Source organism: Macadamia integrifolia, chromosome 2 (assembly GCF_013358625.1).
Source record: "Macadamia integrifolia cultivar HAES 741 chromosome 2, SCU_Mint_v3, whole genome shotgun sequence".
NCBI lineage: Eukaryota > Viridiplantae > Streptophyta > Magnoliopsida > Proteales > Proteaceae > Macadamia > Macadamia integrifolia.
The window spans coordinates 26,111,733-26,127,655 of NC_056558.1; the positions used below are offsets into that span (position 1 = coordinate 26,111,733).

General features: G+C 39.9%; 1 protein-coding gene across 1 annotated transcript; it reads left to right on the forward strand.

Annotated features, from left to right (window-relative positions):
• The first annotated feature begins 548 nt into the window (after window positions 1-548).
• Window positions 549-10,652, forward strand: LOC122071635 (calcium uptake protein, mitochondrial-like). The gene is made up of 7 exons (XM_042636018.1): window positions 549-1,090; window positions 2,614-2,681; window positions 3,536-3,759; window positions 3,906-3,989; window positions 7,791-8,004; window positions 9,620-9,916; window positions 10,009-10,652. The coding sequence occupies exons 1-7, from the start codon at window positions 700-702 to the stop codon at window positions 10,210-10,212; spliced, it is 1,482 nt and encodes a 493-aa protein (XP_042491952.1). The 5' UTR covers window positions 549-699; the 3' UTR covers window positions 10,213-10,652.
• The last annotated feature ends 5,271 nt before the right edge of the window (window positions 10,653-15,923 follow it).

A 15,923-nucleotide genomic window follows, 5' to 3' on the forward strand; every position in this document is an offset into this window, starting at 1 on the left:
TGAGCATCTACTGTCTCTTGTAGTGGCCCAGTGGGTCCAAAGTCCTAACCTCTACCCCCTGATCAGGTGAACTCCGTACAACGTAATGGTTCTTGTAACCTCAAACGGACTAGACAAGTGTCGTGTGAATCGGGTTAGCGACACACATGCACGGATCCAAACGATGTTACATTGTTTCCCACTTATCCTTTGCCCACAGATTAGAACGGAAATTGCGTTACTGTGGCCCATGGTTTTGAAAATCGGATTGATCGATTAGGATTGCCTGAATTGAATTGGTATCATCCGATACCGATCTTCGATCCCTGATCTGACCGATCTGATATTATCCAGTGCTAAGGTATGAAGGTCACAAATAGTTTAAGATATCATTTTTTTATTAAAAATAAAGGTCTGTATCAATCCGATCCTGTCCGATACCGGAAGAGACCGATCCCGAGTTTTAAAACTTTGCTGTGGCCAGTGAGCGATTAGTTCCCTTGGGCGGGTAATAATGAGTTGAGTAAAAGCTGCGAAAAACTAACTCCCAACTCTTTATAAATCCAAACCGCAGCTTCTTCCTCTGTCTCGGTGAGAACTCAGAGTTTACCAGGCTCGGTCACCACTCTCCAGTTCTTCCCATTAGAGAGCCTCTACTTCCTTCATTTCTCAACGATTCTTTTCTATTTCGCTCTGTTACTTCAAGTTTGAGTTCATAATATGTATTCTTGCGCTTCACTGAAGAGATCTGCAACCTCGATCCACTTACTCCCCGGGATCCAGCGATTGAACTATCGTTTCATTTTCAATCAAGCAGAAGTCTTGTCTTCGTCTTCATCTTCGTCTTCATCTAGTTTGTTTGCCGCGTCGAGCATTAAGGAAGATAAGTGGGGAGACTCTGGTTTTGGCTTCATTCTCAAGGCCGTTACGGGGTTTACCGTCGGTTCAGGCTTAGGGTTCTCGTATTGGTATTCTTCTTCTTCTTCTACTACAACTTCCGCCGATTATTCGACTGTAACAAAGACCACAGCGGAGGAGGATCCGCATCCGCAGCATCATTCTAGCATCCAAGATGCGGCTGAGGGGAAAAAATCTTGGTACCTCTTTGGAGGTATTTTCCTTTCTACGTACTTGTTTTTCTTTTAATTTTCTATAAAGTTTGACTTTTGTTTTTGATATTTTCTGGTTAAGGATTTGGTTATGGGAAACCGTCTTTTCTTTGGGTAACTCTGAGCTTGTTGTTGCATTGGTTTGAGTTGCATACTCACTTACTCGTTGTATGATACTTACCCACAAACTCAGCCAACATTGATGTGTGTTCTAACTTCTGGTTGATGATTTGTGTCATCTTCTGTTTGAAAAGAAAATGAAAAGGCTGTGATTGTGTTTTCTAACCAATGAATTCGTTCGATTTTAACGTTGATTGCCTTGCGGTTAAATCTATAACTTTGTTTATGAGGAAGGATGTAGCGTAACTAATCTGTTCATCGACGAGTGGATTTTTATGCCACATTAGACTCTGTTATTATCTTGCAAAATGGTGGTTTTTACAACTTCAAGGATCCTATGTTTGGATTTTTAGATGATACATTTATGTGCGTTCATATTCTTAATGTATATGACTTGGTTATTTCATTTTTGTACTTTTTATAATCCCAAATTTTGTTCTGCTTGCTACATAGTTCATAGTGGACTAATTTGACAATTGTACATTCTTTTGTAGGATAGTTTTGTCATATTGTAGCTGCAAATCTAATCTTCAGAGGAAAGTTATGAGATTTTAACTTAAAAGTTGACAGATGATTAAAATTTCTCTTGTCCTTAACTTCCTTTAAATTGTTTCTTCACTTATTTGATCTCTCTCTCTCTCTCTCTCTTATTGCATGCTTTCTGCAGTTGTCATCTGTCTATTTTCTTCAATTTGTAACAAACACATGGATGTTTTTCCTTTAAAAATCAATGCCTGATGGAAAACTGTGAAAAGGTTATTGGTCCTTGAGTGTCCTGGAGAAAAGAATTACTACAAGATTTTCTCCCTTTCTTTTCCTATTTTTCTTTTTTCCTTCTTGGGCTTGAAAACAAATAAGTCTTGTGATGTTCCTTCAAGGTGTATTAGTAAAGATCTGTTTCTAGTAAAGAGCGGTTTCTGCTCTGCTGTTTCACTTTTACCATTTCCTATACTGGGACTTACGTTTTATGATATGGATCAAATAGAACTTCAGGCAAAGAGGTTGGATTGTGCATGCATTTAAAGGAGTTAGTCAAGAACTCGGTACTATCCTCCACACAGTGAGAAAGTCCCATCACCTTCTGAAACCAAAATTTTCGTGTTCTTTTTCGTAGTGCATTATTTGACTTAGCAACCTAAGTGATATTTAATAACTACTGTTCAGACCACTGGCATCTTGAAAATCATCTGATATCTGGTTATTATCTAGCTGACTAGTATGATTTGCTAAGTTATTATTGGTTGTCAACCTCTTCATTGAAAGTTATGTTTTATCAGTTGATGTAAGCCATCTTTCTCTCTTTCACCGCTCTTCTTATTCTTCTTGGGTTCTGTTTCATTTTCCTTGTGTGAAAGTCATTGTACAACACATTACTTAATTATTGCTTGCTTTTTGGTTACCACAGATGCATTTAGGAGGAGGGTTTTCTTTAACTATGAAAAGCGCATTAGGATGCGAAGTCCTCCCGAAAAGGTATTCTACTTTCGGCAACTTTTTGCTTTAGTAGTACAATCATGCAACAATACTTTTTTGCTCCTTTGCAAACTCAGTTAACTTGATGTCTCTATATATGATAGTATCCACTTTTTTTTTTCTTCTTCTTCTTCTTGCTTTGGTATTTATACTTATTGCCATGCTTCTTTTCTGTTTTGGTGCAATGGTGCTGCATCCTCTTGAACTTGTGAAGATTTAAGGGCACTTTTCGTGTTTTGGTTAGGAACCTAATCATCCATCATTACACACTGTGTACCCTATTAAATTGTCCAGCTTGAGGTCCTTCTAACAAGATTCCTACAGTCCCCCCCTCTCCCTTTCCAGATATCTGATTCTTGATAAGTAGGCTCGGCATATGTGTTTTTATTGTACTGCTAATCCTTTTCTGGATAGCTGACTCTTAATAAGTATGCTTGCTCAGCACGTAGGTGTTTTTATTGCCCTATTGTTCATATTTGGCATATTGTTGTATTGAACTCCTTGTATGTGCTGCCGTATTTGGCGAAATGCTTATGTACTCAAATAAAACTCACTACATCTGTTTGAACATTGAGGATCCTTGGAGTTTTTCACCTGGTTATACCTCGAATTCTATGGGATATTCTATCTATAAATTCATATTTACTCTTTTGGTTGTGGATCTTATTTTTCACTAATCAACATGATATCATCCTTGGGTCTTGGGATTGAATTGTATTCATCGGACTCCTTAAGCTTCAAACTGTATGTAGTCTTGAGAGACAATGACCCTGTTAACTGTGATTTTAGGGACTGAATTACTAGGCTGTTAATACATTATGCTCATTGATCAATTACCCATGTAATTTCTTCAGGTTTTTGAGTATTTTGCATCTTTTCGGACTCCAGGAGGGGAGGTATTCATGACACCGGCAGACTTGATGCGGGCAGTTGTTCCTGTATTTCCTCCATCTGAATCAAATCTCATTAGAGAAGGGTATTTGAGAGGGGAGAGAAGCCCTGGGGAGTTGCGATGTGAAACTTCAAACTTTTTTATGCTTTTTGATACAAATAATGATGGATTTATATCTTTTGCAGAGTGAGTTGCCAACTTATACTCTCTGTTCTCGACATGATTTGTCGAATATGAGTATTTAATTTAATTTTGATGTTCAATTTTTCTATTTAAAAAAGTTTATTTGTGATTAAAATTGAAACAGATCAATTCATTTTGTTTCTTATCAGGTATATCTTTCTTGTAACACTCCTCAGCATCCCAGAGTATAGCTTCGCCGTGGTTTTCAAAATGTTTGACCTTGATCATAATGGGTATGTGTCTCTTAGACATTCTAGTTTCCTAGTTTTGGACAGTGGCATTATGGTCGAAGGGCAACATTATGCTCTTTAGATTGTATTTTATTTTTCTAACTATTTGTTTCTTTGCTCAGTTATTGCAACTCACACATCTGTCATACTGTCTGTTTTCACTTTTTATTTTTATTGGTTGGGAGAAACAAATACCTTGTGTACCAGTCCTTCAATATGGTACCCCTTCAATATAGTACCCTTTGAGAATGTCTGACACGCATCAAGACCATTGAGGAAACAGTTAAGTTGACAATGAAAGGAATTGCCCGTAAAAGGCCGTAACTAAGTTCTAGGCTTAAGTATGTGGTGGGGGAGGTAGAATGAACACAAGCGTCCAGAAAACTCACCCCTTAACAGGATCACAAGTAATCTCACAACCAGAATTTGAATGATATATAAAAGTCAAAGCCAAACTTTCTGATGGGGTTCCAAACTTCCAATTCTGGTTAAGTGGAATAAAGCAACAGTAGATCAAATCTCCAAAAAATAATGATAATCCAATGGCTGGATTTAGAATAGTAATTGAATCTTCATAATCAGGCAATAAAATTGATGCAGATGATCCTATGCATGGTCTAAGTATCTCAGGAGGAAGAACTAGAACCAGATCCAGATCCAGAACCAGTATTAAATCTGTTTCCAATTGGTCCAGCTAGCCAATTCTTTCGATCCAAAACTGGACCAGCTTCTAGAAGGACCTTTAGACTTCCTACCGATTTCAACAGTAGAGTCTATTTTGTCTTATTAGTTGACTTAGTCAACTTCATGGGAGAAAGATCGATTGTCATCTTCTAGAAGAGCTTTTTGCCACCTTTTTGTTATTCCCTTAGCGAGCAAGAAAACCCAATTAGGAAGTCTTTATTTCCTATTTGATTAGTTCTATGTTGAATAGTTTCCTTTTTCAGTACTTTCCATTTTCTTCCTAGTTTCTATTTCTTGAACTTACTAATTCTGGAGCTAGGCTTCTACTATAAAAGCCAGCTGATTATAATGTTGAAGCACAGTTTAAATAAATGAAAATAAAAGCTTGGTTGCAAGTTTGAACCTGAGATAGGTTGTTCAACAGCTTGGATAGTTGTGGGTGAGAGACCTAAGGCTGAGAAAGCCTATACCCCCGCAACTATTGATCTCCATTTTTTCTCTTTTTTCTTCTTTATTCTTTCTCTTGTTTCCTGAGTGTGGGAACTATTGTTTGAGACCTATTGGTACTATTCTATGGGCTTCATCCTCAGTTGCTGCTTGAAGACTGAAGACACAAAAACAGGTCAATCAAATTCTGTTTTTGAGGTTTTTTTAGATGGGGATTGATCACCAAGATCTCCCTCATCCCTGATCTGTTGTTGCCACCATTTGAGGGGGTTTGTTGGGACTCCCAAAAGGGGACTTTGACCAGAAGCTCAAGAAGTTCCTCACTGCTTGTGTTTCCACTGTCTTGATTGCTTCAACAGGTTGCAATCGAACCTTCACAAGGTAGTTTTATATGGCTCACTGCGCAACCACTTGTTTTCTAGGCACTCACCAAGTCCAATGGTTTTTTGGGTTCGCCATCAAACCCGGTGTTTCTCGCCAGGTTACACCAATCATATAGAGGTGTGTTAAACTTCACACCAAACCTTAACAAACTCTATTAAAGGAGGTGTTAAATTTTCAACTCAACCATATAAAGCCTTTACAAGGCTAATATACAATTATATGCTCAATACAAAATCCCTCTTAGTAGAGAGACAAACAACTTATGCACAGATCGAATACCTCTTTAAGGTGGATAAACAAATTGTATGCACAAAACGTTTTACCTCTCAAAAGTGCATCCTCCATTGAAGCTCATGTGGCTTGGTTCTTCTCCTCAAGATCCTTGCTTGATTTCTCCAAGTTAAGCTCATAGGTGTTCTTGAGATCCTCCAAGCTTGACCCTCATTTGTCTCACCCAGTTAAGGTTAAACCATTAAGTTATGATTGGGAGTTTTAATGATCTTATGGGTACAGGGTCTATGAGAGTTGCATTATATGCATGCTTAGGATTACAAGCACGACATACAAGTTATATATGAATCCTAAGACCTAAGGAGATGTCGTTATGACGATGAGGTCTAATTTAAGTTCTCGACCCAATTGGAAATATGTCCAATTGTAGCTCTTGCCCCAATGATGATGTGTCCATTGATGCACTTGACGATCTCCAACTTGGTCTTACTGATGGAAGATTGATTGTACCATTTCGCTTCTCTTGATTATGCCACAGTGAGCTTACTGATGTGAACGCTTCATGCCAAGGAGGGTCTTACACAAGGGCTCATGATAACCATAAGGTTTCCACTCGCTGTCAAAGATAGGAAGCCAAGATCACAATAGTGACTTGATCATCCAAGGAACCATTGCACCTGCAAACAACCTGCACACTATGACGACCATCCAAGGAACCATTGCGCATGCAAACAACCTACACACTATGAAAGCTGCATATACTAATAAGTCTAAAGCTTTTTTTTTTTTTTTTTTTTTTTTTTTTTTTTTTTTTTTTTTTTTTTAACTTTTGACCACTAGTAAGGAATCATCAAAAAAACACATACATGCAATGGCTCAACGCTACTGCCCTTTGTTATCTCTCCCCTTTCCTAGGTTGACTAGTAATGGATATTGATGTGATTTGATGACTGTCTTGATGACCAAGAGGAAAGTGGATAAAATATGCGCAGTTTATCCAACACACATATAATATATTGTCGCCTTTAGCTTTGTGAAGCTGAGAAACCTTTTTAGTATTTATACTTCTATAGTTCCCTTAAGTATGCAGAGCCTATAATATTTATGAAATCTTTGGGACATGCCATCCATATTTAGTGGGAAGTGAATACTGTAGAACAATGGTATAAGGTTTGGACTACCAGGGATAGTGCCTGGGTTTGAGTCTTGAAAGCAGCCACTTTCTGCGAAAAAGGCCAAAGTAACGGCTTGTCTCCGAACTCAGCCCTTTCAGGATCCCACATAGTCAGGACCAGCACTGGGTTATGGCCCTTTTCCAAATACAGTAGGACTTTCTTATCAATAAAAACAACAAATCCAATAGGAAAGGATTATGCAATAATATTCAATTACTTTTTTCAGTCTCCCCCACACAGCTCATGTGGCCCGGCCCAGCCCAGCATTCATTCGCAAATGCTTTAGGGAAATTGAGACTGCTTGACCTTGGAAGCTAATCTGCATGCAGGCAGCACTGTAGAACATACTGTTGACTCCATCTATTCGGGGACCATAAAGATATGGTGAAGCCAAGAATCAAAGGCTCCACTAGAGCTAAAGGCCCCTAATTTGAGTATGGCTCGCGCAACCTATAGGCGTGCTCCCATGTCAAAGAAAGCTATTGCATCTTAGTTTGTTACCAGTTTCAGTATTCTATTGATTGTAGATCTGTGATAAGGATATGTTGTATGGGAGTGTGGTATTGTTTTAAAATGAGTTCGAAGCCTATGCCTTGAGGTGCAGTAGAAGCTAATGTCAAATGCTTGCCTCAGACTGTGGGGTTCAACTTGACCTGTGTTCATGCATCAACTTGAAACATTTATTTTCACTAAATTATGACATGATAAATGTTCGTTAGAAAAATATTAACATATTTTAACTTCTGTTGAACTCTTTGTTTGCTATATATATCGCAATATTGAATGGTTTTCCTAGTTACCTGGCTGGTTTTGCTGCTTATTTATTTCTGCCTATGCTCTGTTTGCAATCTTTCAATGTTGATCAGTTTACCTTCATTTACAGAGAGATAGACAGGGAGGAATTTAAGAAAGTGATGGCTTTGATGCGGGCTTATAACAGGCAAGGTGTTCATCATAGGAATGGACGGCGAACTGGGTTTAAAGTTGGGACTTCTGTTGAAAATGGTGGTTTGCTGGAATACTTCTTTGGCAAGGATGGGAATGCACGCCTCCCAATTGGAAAGTTTGTTGAATTTTTGAGAAATTTACATGATGAGGTATGTCTACCCTTCGTCTTCCCCTCCCCCTTTTCACTTGATTCTTGGATTAATCTACTCTGAGGGTGATCTTAATATTTGTGGGATATTTATTTGTTATTTATTGAGGAAAGCCTATTGTTTGATATTTTAACTTTTTTTTTTTAACATATCATTTCTCATGGTATCTTCTATGCATGCTCATTCTTCCAGGAAAACCCTTACATTTTTAAACGTTTGTTCTCTTTTGAGATTTATTTTATTTTATTTTATTTTTTAAGGTGGAACTCCAGGGCCCTGGGTATCCATCCCTATTAAATTTTAGGGAGAAAGAACGCTACCTGCCTAGTGTTATCCACACCTAGACACAGCCCCTGTTTTCATGGGGGCTCTTTTCAGAGCCCCTTCCCCCCTGAAAACAGCGGCTGTGTGGGGAACTCAGACTGGAAAGTTCCTCAGATTTTATTAGCATATTTCAATGGCACCCTTCCCAAATTGAAATTTCAGTTACATGAACCACTGATGATCTAGTTCAAAGGTAGAAGGGATCATCAGTCCAGTCAGGACCAGGAATTTTTGTTTTTTCTTTTTTGAGAGAGGGAGTGGGGGAAATAGAGAGGAGAGGCTGCGGTGTGAAAATGTGGAGGGAGATGTTAGGATTCTTGCTTGTGGAACGAGAGCAGAATTCAGGGTTCAGAAAAAGAATGCCTGAGGGGGGTAAGGACCACATATGCTTAAGAAGGTTTTGTAGAAATGCAACCCTAAAACGATGCAAAAGATAATGGAAAAACAAGAACAAACAATGCACAGTGGTTTACGAGGTTCAGCAAATTGCCTACGTCCTCGGTGAGATGAGATCCTGCTTCACTATCAATGGAGAATAGGGTTACAGCACTCGTCCTCACACCTCTCAGTATTGCTTGCACTACAGAGAAAGGAACTCTAGCTACAAATATATAGCGAAAAAACCCTAATCCAGAAAGTAGAAAACTGATCTCAAATAAAAAATTCGAGCAGCCCTTGCTATGCAGGGGGGCCTCCTATGCCCCTTGCAACCTCCACGGCCCACTAACCGGCTAGCGGGACTGCCGTCTTGCCTATCGAGGCGCTTGCACTGGTACTCCTTGGATTAAACTGAGACGGAATTCAAGGCATCGTACACCAATAGATTTATATAGAAGAAAGATTGGAGAATGACCAAAAAAATATATATATATATATATATATATAAGAAAAGAAAAGAAAAGGAAGAAGTGGATCTTGAGTGCAGGGTCTAATATATGTGTGTGTGTCGAGTGGGTAAGTCTAGGATTAAATTAGTGCTAACAAACCTATTGCCACCTTGACCTCGAGATTAGAAAACTTTCCAGCTTAGACATATTGGCATCTGAAAAATGTTTAGCCTTTTTCTGCCTCGGTTACTGAAGATGCTATTATGTATGACCAATCACTCGAAAACAAGTTGTGTGCTATTGAGATCACTAGCTCAAAGATGCAAGTGTCCAGGCCCTTGTTTTCCTATTTTCTATTCAATCAATTTCCATGCCAATTTTGATATTTTTGGTTAGCAGTGAATTTTATGTTCCTCTTCTTTATGCTGACAGTTCAGATTATCATATCTTATTGAACTTCATAGATCTTGCGGTTGGAGTTTGCTCATTATGATTACAAGTTAAGGGGAACCATATCGGCAAAGGACTTTGCTTTGTCCATGGTTGCCTCAGCTGACATGAGCCATATAAACAAGTTCCTTGATCGGGTTGAACTACTGAACAATGAACCACATCTTAGGAACATCCGAATCACATTCGAGGAATTCAAGGATTTTGCGGAGCTACGGAAAAAACTGCAGCCATTGTCTCTGGCAATTTTTGGTTATGGAAAAGTAAATGGTTTGTTGACAAGGAAGGATTTCCAACGAGCTGCTTCCCATGTACTACTCGCTACTTTCAGCCCTTCCATATGTTGCAGATGAGAGTAATTTGTCATCTTATATTCCCTAACAGATTGGTATATGTGATACAGGTTTGTGGTGTAAATCTCACCGACAATGTGGTTGATATCATTTTTCACATGTTTGATACGAACTGTGATGGGAAATTAAGCACACAAGAGTTTTTTACAGTTCTAGAGAAACGGGAGAAAGACATTGGCCAGCCTACTGAGTCAGGTTTCATGGGATTGATTTCTTGCTGGTTGAGCTGCTCGAAGAGTCGGTCTTTAGCTTGAGAGCATGTCTGACTCACTAACTATTACATGACCATTAAAGCTTACATAGAGAAATTAACGTTCGGCTCTGATAACTTGGGACATAGCGAATTATTGTACAGTGCTGGGTATTAATTACAGTATAAATCCCTTCTTTGAGCGAGGATGTTCTGCCAGCGAAATTTCTGTATCACAACATTGTCTTCTTATGCAACTTGAACTGTGCAGTTGTTGATATTCCCTGCAACTTCTCACACAAGCATGGAACCTTCGATCTCAAGGTTGCTGCACACATGATCAACAAGCCATTGAGGCTACGAAGAGGCTTTTTTCTGCAACTTCACAGTTGTTGATATTGTATAAATTTCTCTTTTACAATTTCAGTGTAGCATTGTCCTTTTGTGCTATTATTATGTGAAAAATGGGACCTCCTCAATTTAATCCCTATAATTTGTTTCAAATTCTTAAATGGCTACCTGTATGCTACATTCTTTAGTAGGCACCTAGTAAGTGGGAGCACGAAACGGCTGTCTCTGATGGCCTAGGAGGCCAAAAGGTTCCCTCACGAAAATACGCATGAGTGGGCTGACCAAGTTCCATCACGTGAGTTGCAAGATATAGACTAATCTTAGCCCGGAACGTACTCGGTGGGATATCGAATCTTCCCTGAAAGGACGAATATTTCACCATATCTTTTGGAATATGATCAATACATGGGGTCTTCATAACTGGAAGGATCACCATATTTACGTTCCCATTATGACTCTCACTAGACTTGGGACTCCTATCGGCATTAGAAAGCTACCAAAGCAGGTCTCTCACCCTACAATCGTCATTTCTAGCTATAAATACCCACGCAAACTCCTTTCCCAAGGGATCGAAAACTCTTCCATTGTTATTGGAATTATCTGTTTGCAGAGACATCGGAGAGTTCTCCATTGGATCAGTCTGACACTCATTCTCTTGTGTTCGTACTTTTGTGCAGGACTTGTACACAACCTAGAACGATTTCTTGCCGCAACAAGGATAATAACGAGTGAAATCACATTCAATCCTAGGAAAAAAAAAAAATCCTTTTCTAACAAGATTTTTCAATAAAGGGTTAACACGTAATTGAGCAACCCATCTTCCCCTAAATAATCCACCCAACATCTCGTCTCCAACTTGAACCAACCCTACGTCTCTCTTTCTTCCAATGGAGCTACAGGTTCCTTCAAGTGACCGGCGAATAATGCGAAGAATGCCGCGACAACATTCTACTTCATTAGCCAGCAAATCATCTCCTCACGTTGCTTCAAGATTTCGAGCTCTCACCTTTCTCCTCGTCTTTCCTTTGAAATATTCCGAGGTTCTCTTCGATCTCATGGAAGTATTTCTGATTCCTTCTTTGATTTTCATGAGATTATTATTCTGCTGGTTTCAATCTTCTATACCCCTAGGTTTTCCCATTATGACGCATTTTATTTTCTTGCATATTTTTTCCTTTTCTTAATAGTCTTTTCTTCCATCTTTGGGAGATTTTATGCCACAATTAGGTGCTAAAACCATATGAAATCGGATTGAATTTATATGAAATGTAGTGGCTAGAATCGCCTTTAACCTGTAGTTTTTATGATTTAGAAGCATAGAACCCCTGTTTTTTCTTCTTGTTCAGTTGGGGATATTAGGCACTTATAATTTGATAAATTTTGCCCAAGCTTTGGTCTAGTAACTTATATAGCTTTAAGATAATGCGATTTGGTGAAACAAAGGTGATGGGAACTGATTGAAAGAGAAATTACAAAATTACTTCTAGATTTTGTTGAAACTGATCTATGGTTTTCTGAAATGAGTTATCAGGATGAGGTGGCAATGACCGATGTGGCAAATGTACGCAGAGGCTCTCTTCTAGAAGGAGGGCGGTTATCCTAAGGGACTTTGTATTAGGGACCACTAAGAATGTAATATCATAACAGAATTAGTTAGGGTTGATATGAGAGAATGATTTGGACATTGTAAGGGAATAGGATGCCCATATATGGAGCTTTAGAGTAAGTAGAAAGGAAACGAGAATCATTTCTTCGTTCCAATCTTCTTCTCTAGGAGGTTCCACACTCGAAGTGGATTTAAGATTTTCTCCCTTTCATTGTCTTTGTTCGCCATGGCTGAAAACACCTGCCACCGACAGCTCGATGAGGACATTAAACTCTTCATTCGTCATTGGCAATTCATGGCGAACATCTAGACTCCCTTCACTCTGTTGTTGATGCCCAATAACAGGCCTTCTCTGAGATGGTCCTATGTCTCATAGCCATGGATGGCCATCTTGAGCAAGAGCTCCACCTTTCACCCACGGCACCATCTTCCCCAACTACCTTTCCATCTCGAACTTCTCAGTCCGCTTCCTCTAATACCATCCATACTCACACGGTGCGGATGTGTCTTCAAGGCCGATTGCTTCTTCGATTACCATAGCACCCCAGTCGACCAACGATTAATGATTTCCTCCGCCACATGGATGCCCCTGCACTTCACCGGTTCCAATGGATGTTTAGGATGGCCCAATTCACCTCTTGGCCGGCGTTCACTCGTGCTTTGGAGATTCGATTTGACCCATTTGACTTCGAAGATCCTCAAGGTGCCCTGGCTAAGCTCCTGCAAACCTTCTCGGTTTCTGACTACCAGAGCCATTTCGAAGCTTTGGCCAACCGCATCACCAATATCTCTCATTCTTTTTTGTTCAGTTGCTTCATCTCCGGCATTCGTGCCAATATTCGCACGGAGATCATGGCCTTCCAACCATCTTCAATGGTGTATGCGGTGGGTTTAGCCCGCCTTCAGGAGGCTTAACTATTGGAGGCGCGTCAGGAAGTGACTAGGCCAGTTGGGTTCCGTAGGCCCAGCCTTCCCTTGTTACCTACGTCGACACACACCAAGACCATTCCTCCTCCCTGCATCCCCATTAAGCGTCTCGCCTATAAAAATGCAGCAGCACCGACAGAAAGGCCTATGCTACACTATGACGAGAAATTTGCTCCTGGACACCACTGCAAATCCTGGCAACTGTTCTTATTGGAACATGATGATGAAGAACCAATAGAAGATTCGTTGGACAGTAAACCATCCTCTATTGAATTGGACTCGGATCCGCTGGACCCCACCTCCCTCACTGAGATTTCTTATTATGCCATAGCCGGCCACACGTCACCAACCATCTTAGATTTCAATGGATCCATTAGAGGCTCCCCCATTTAATGCTTGCAGTGCTGATATTGCTGTTGATGGTGGAATAATAAAAGATCTGGTCATTCTCGGATTGCTTGTAAACTGGACAGATTTCTTGTGAATGATGCTTGGCTCATTGCCTTCCCTTCCTCCCATGCTTCTTTTGAAGTCCCTCATAACTCTGATCGTAGATCCATCTCCACCCTTATCTAGTCTTACACCTCTTTTGGCCTCAAATCTTTTAAATTTTTTGACATGTGGACCTCTCATCCAGATTATCCCAACATTATCAAGGAAGCATGGCTGAAACCTATTTAAGCCTTTTCCACACCCCCTTTTAGCTCTAGCCAGAAAGTTGAGAAATGTCAAAGAAGCTCTAAGGCTTGGAATACTAACTCCTTCGGGAATATTTTTTCTCAAGTTATTGCTTGCAGGGATAGGTTCTCCTCCATTCAGATTCAGCTTTAGACTAACCACCTCAATCTCTTTCTGGTAGAGGAAGAGAAGATTGAAGCAGCTGCCCTTTATACTCTCTTAGCCCAGGAAGAGAGCTTTCTGAGGAAAAAATCCAGAATCAATTAGTTGGGGCTTAGAGATTCAAACACTGCCTATTTCCACAGATCTATGAAAGCAAGGAACAACCTCAACTCTATCACCAAATTGTCTACCCCTAAAGGGAACCTGGTTCATAGAGTGGATGAGATTAAGAAGGTTGCTCTGGATTATTTTGAGGATTTGTTCAGGCCTATCACTACCCCCCTCCCCCCCCATTCCTGATGGTCTCTTGAACAAATCCATCTTTGCCTCTATGTCTAATATGCTTATGGCTATTCCCTCTGATGATGACATCAATGTGGCCATTCACTCTCATAAAACTAGCAAAGCTCCTGGCCCTGATGGATTCAACATGAGGTTTTTCTCCTCCTCCTGGGACCTCATCAAGGATGATCTGACCAAGGCTATCAAAAGCTTCTTCTTCAACCCAAGCCAGAAACACATTCCTTTGCCTCATCCCAAAGAAAGAGGGTGTTGAAGCTATAAATGATTTCAGGCCAATCTCTTTATGCAATCTCCTATACAAATTTATGCTCTCTTGTTAGTAACAACCAATCGACCTTCATCCCCGGTAGAAGTAGTGGTGACAACATCCTCCTCTGCCACGAGATAGTTAGAGGATTTGATAGAAAATCCCACTCCTCAGCTGCCCTTATGAAGATTGACATCCACAAGGCCTTTGACTCCTTGAGATGGGATTTCATTACCAGGGTCCTCAACTCCATGGGTTTTCTCCCAGTTTTCACTAATTGAATTTATCACTGTATTGCTGCTCCTCGCTTCTCAGTTTTAGTCAATGAGAGTCTAGCGAAATTCAAAAAAATAACCACGTAACTTTGGGAGAAGGGACATTCTCCTATCTTTTGATTAGGAAATTACATGTGATAGAAGACTCTACATCCATCTCACATGAAAAATTGCAACCTCAAACAAGTAAAAAAAAAAAAAAAAATGATTATAAAATGTGTTTAAAATTTAATTAAATGTCCAGAATATCATTTCACTATAATGGAATCTAAGTGATATTTTAATGTTACATCACTTTGAGGCACTTATGTTGGCTTTTGCTGAAACTTCACAAATGAGATGAGTGTGGGATCCACTATAACATGCAACCACCCATACCTACTAAATGGCAAGTGGTGAACATTGGCAAATAATTTTTTGTCACCAACACCAAATGGGGTGTGACATTCAACAATCCTCTGCCACGATATAGTTATAGGATTTGATAGAAAATCCCACTCCTCAGCTATCCTTATAAAGATTGACATCCACATGGCCTTTGACTCATTGAGATGAGATTTTATTACCAGGGTCCTCAACTCCATGGGTTTTCCCCCTATTTTCACTAATTGGATGTATCACTGTATTGCTGCTCCTCGCTTCTCAGTTCTGGTCAACGAGAGTGCAGTGGGGTATTTCTCCTCCTCTGAGGGATCCAGCAGGGATGTCCTCTATCTCCATACATATTTTTCCTAGCCATGGAAGCCCTTTCCAGAAGTTTACAAGTGGCCACTGATCAGAATCACATATCTGCTATTCCCAAATGCAAAGCTATCAAGCTTACTCACTTGACGTTTGCAAATGGTTTGATGATATTTTCCAGAGTTGACCCCTCCTCTATGCAGAACATTATGCTTTGTTTGAACCAATTTACTGCTATGTTTGGGCTTTGCATTAACCTAGCTAAGTCGCTTATTTTCCTCACTGGGATCTCTGATTCAAACAAAGCCTCTATCCTTAGCCAAACGGGTTTCTACTTGGGTCAGCTTCTGGTGAAGTACCTAGGGCTTCTTCTCATTCTGGCCAGGCTCTCTGCATTGTTACACCCCTATGCTCGACCTCATTAGGAAGCGTCTTCAGCTCTGGAAAGGAAAGCTTCTATCATTTGTTGGCAGACTTGTGTTCATCAGATCAGTCCTCCAAGCTTCCTACGTCTACTAGTCAGGTACATTTGGACTGCCGGAATC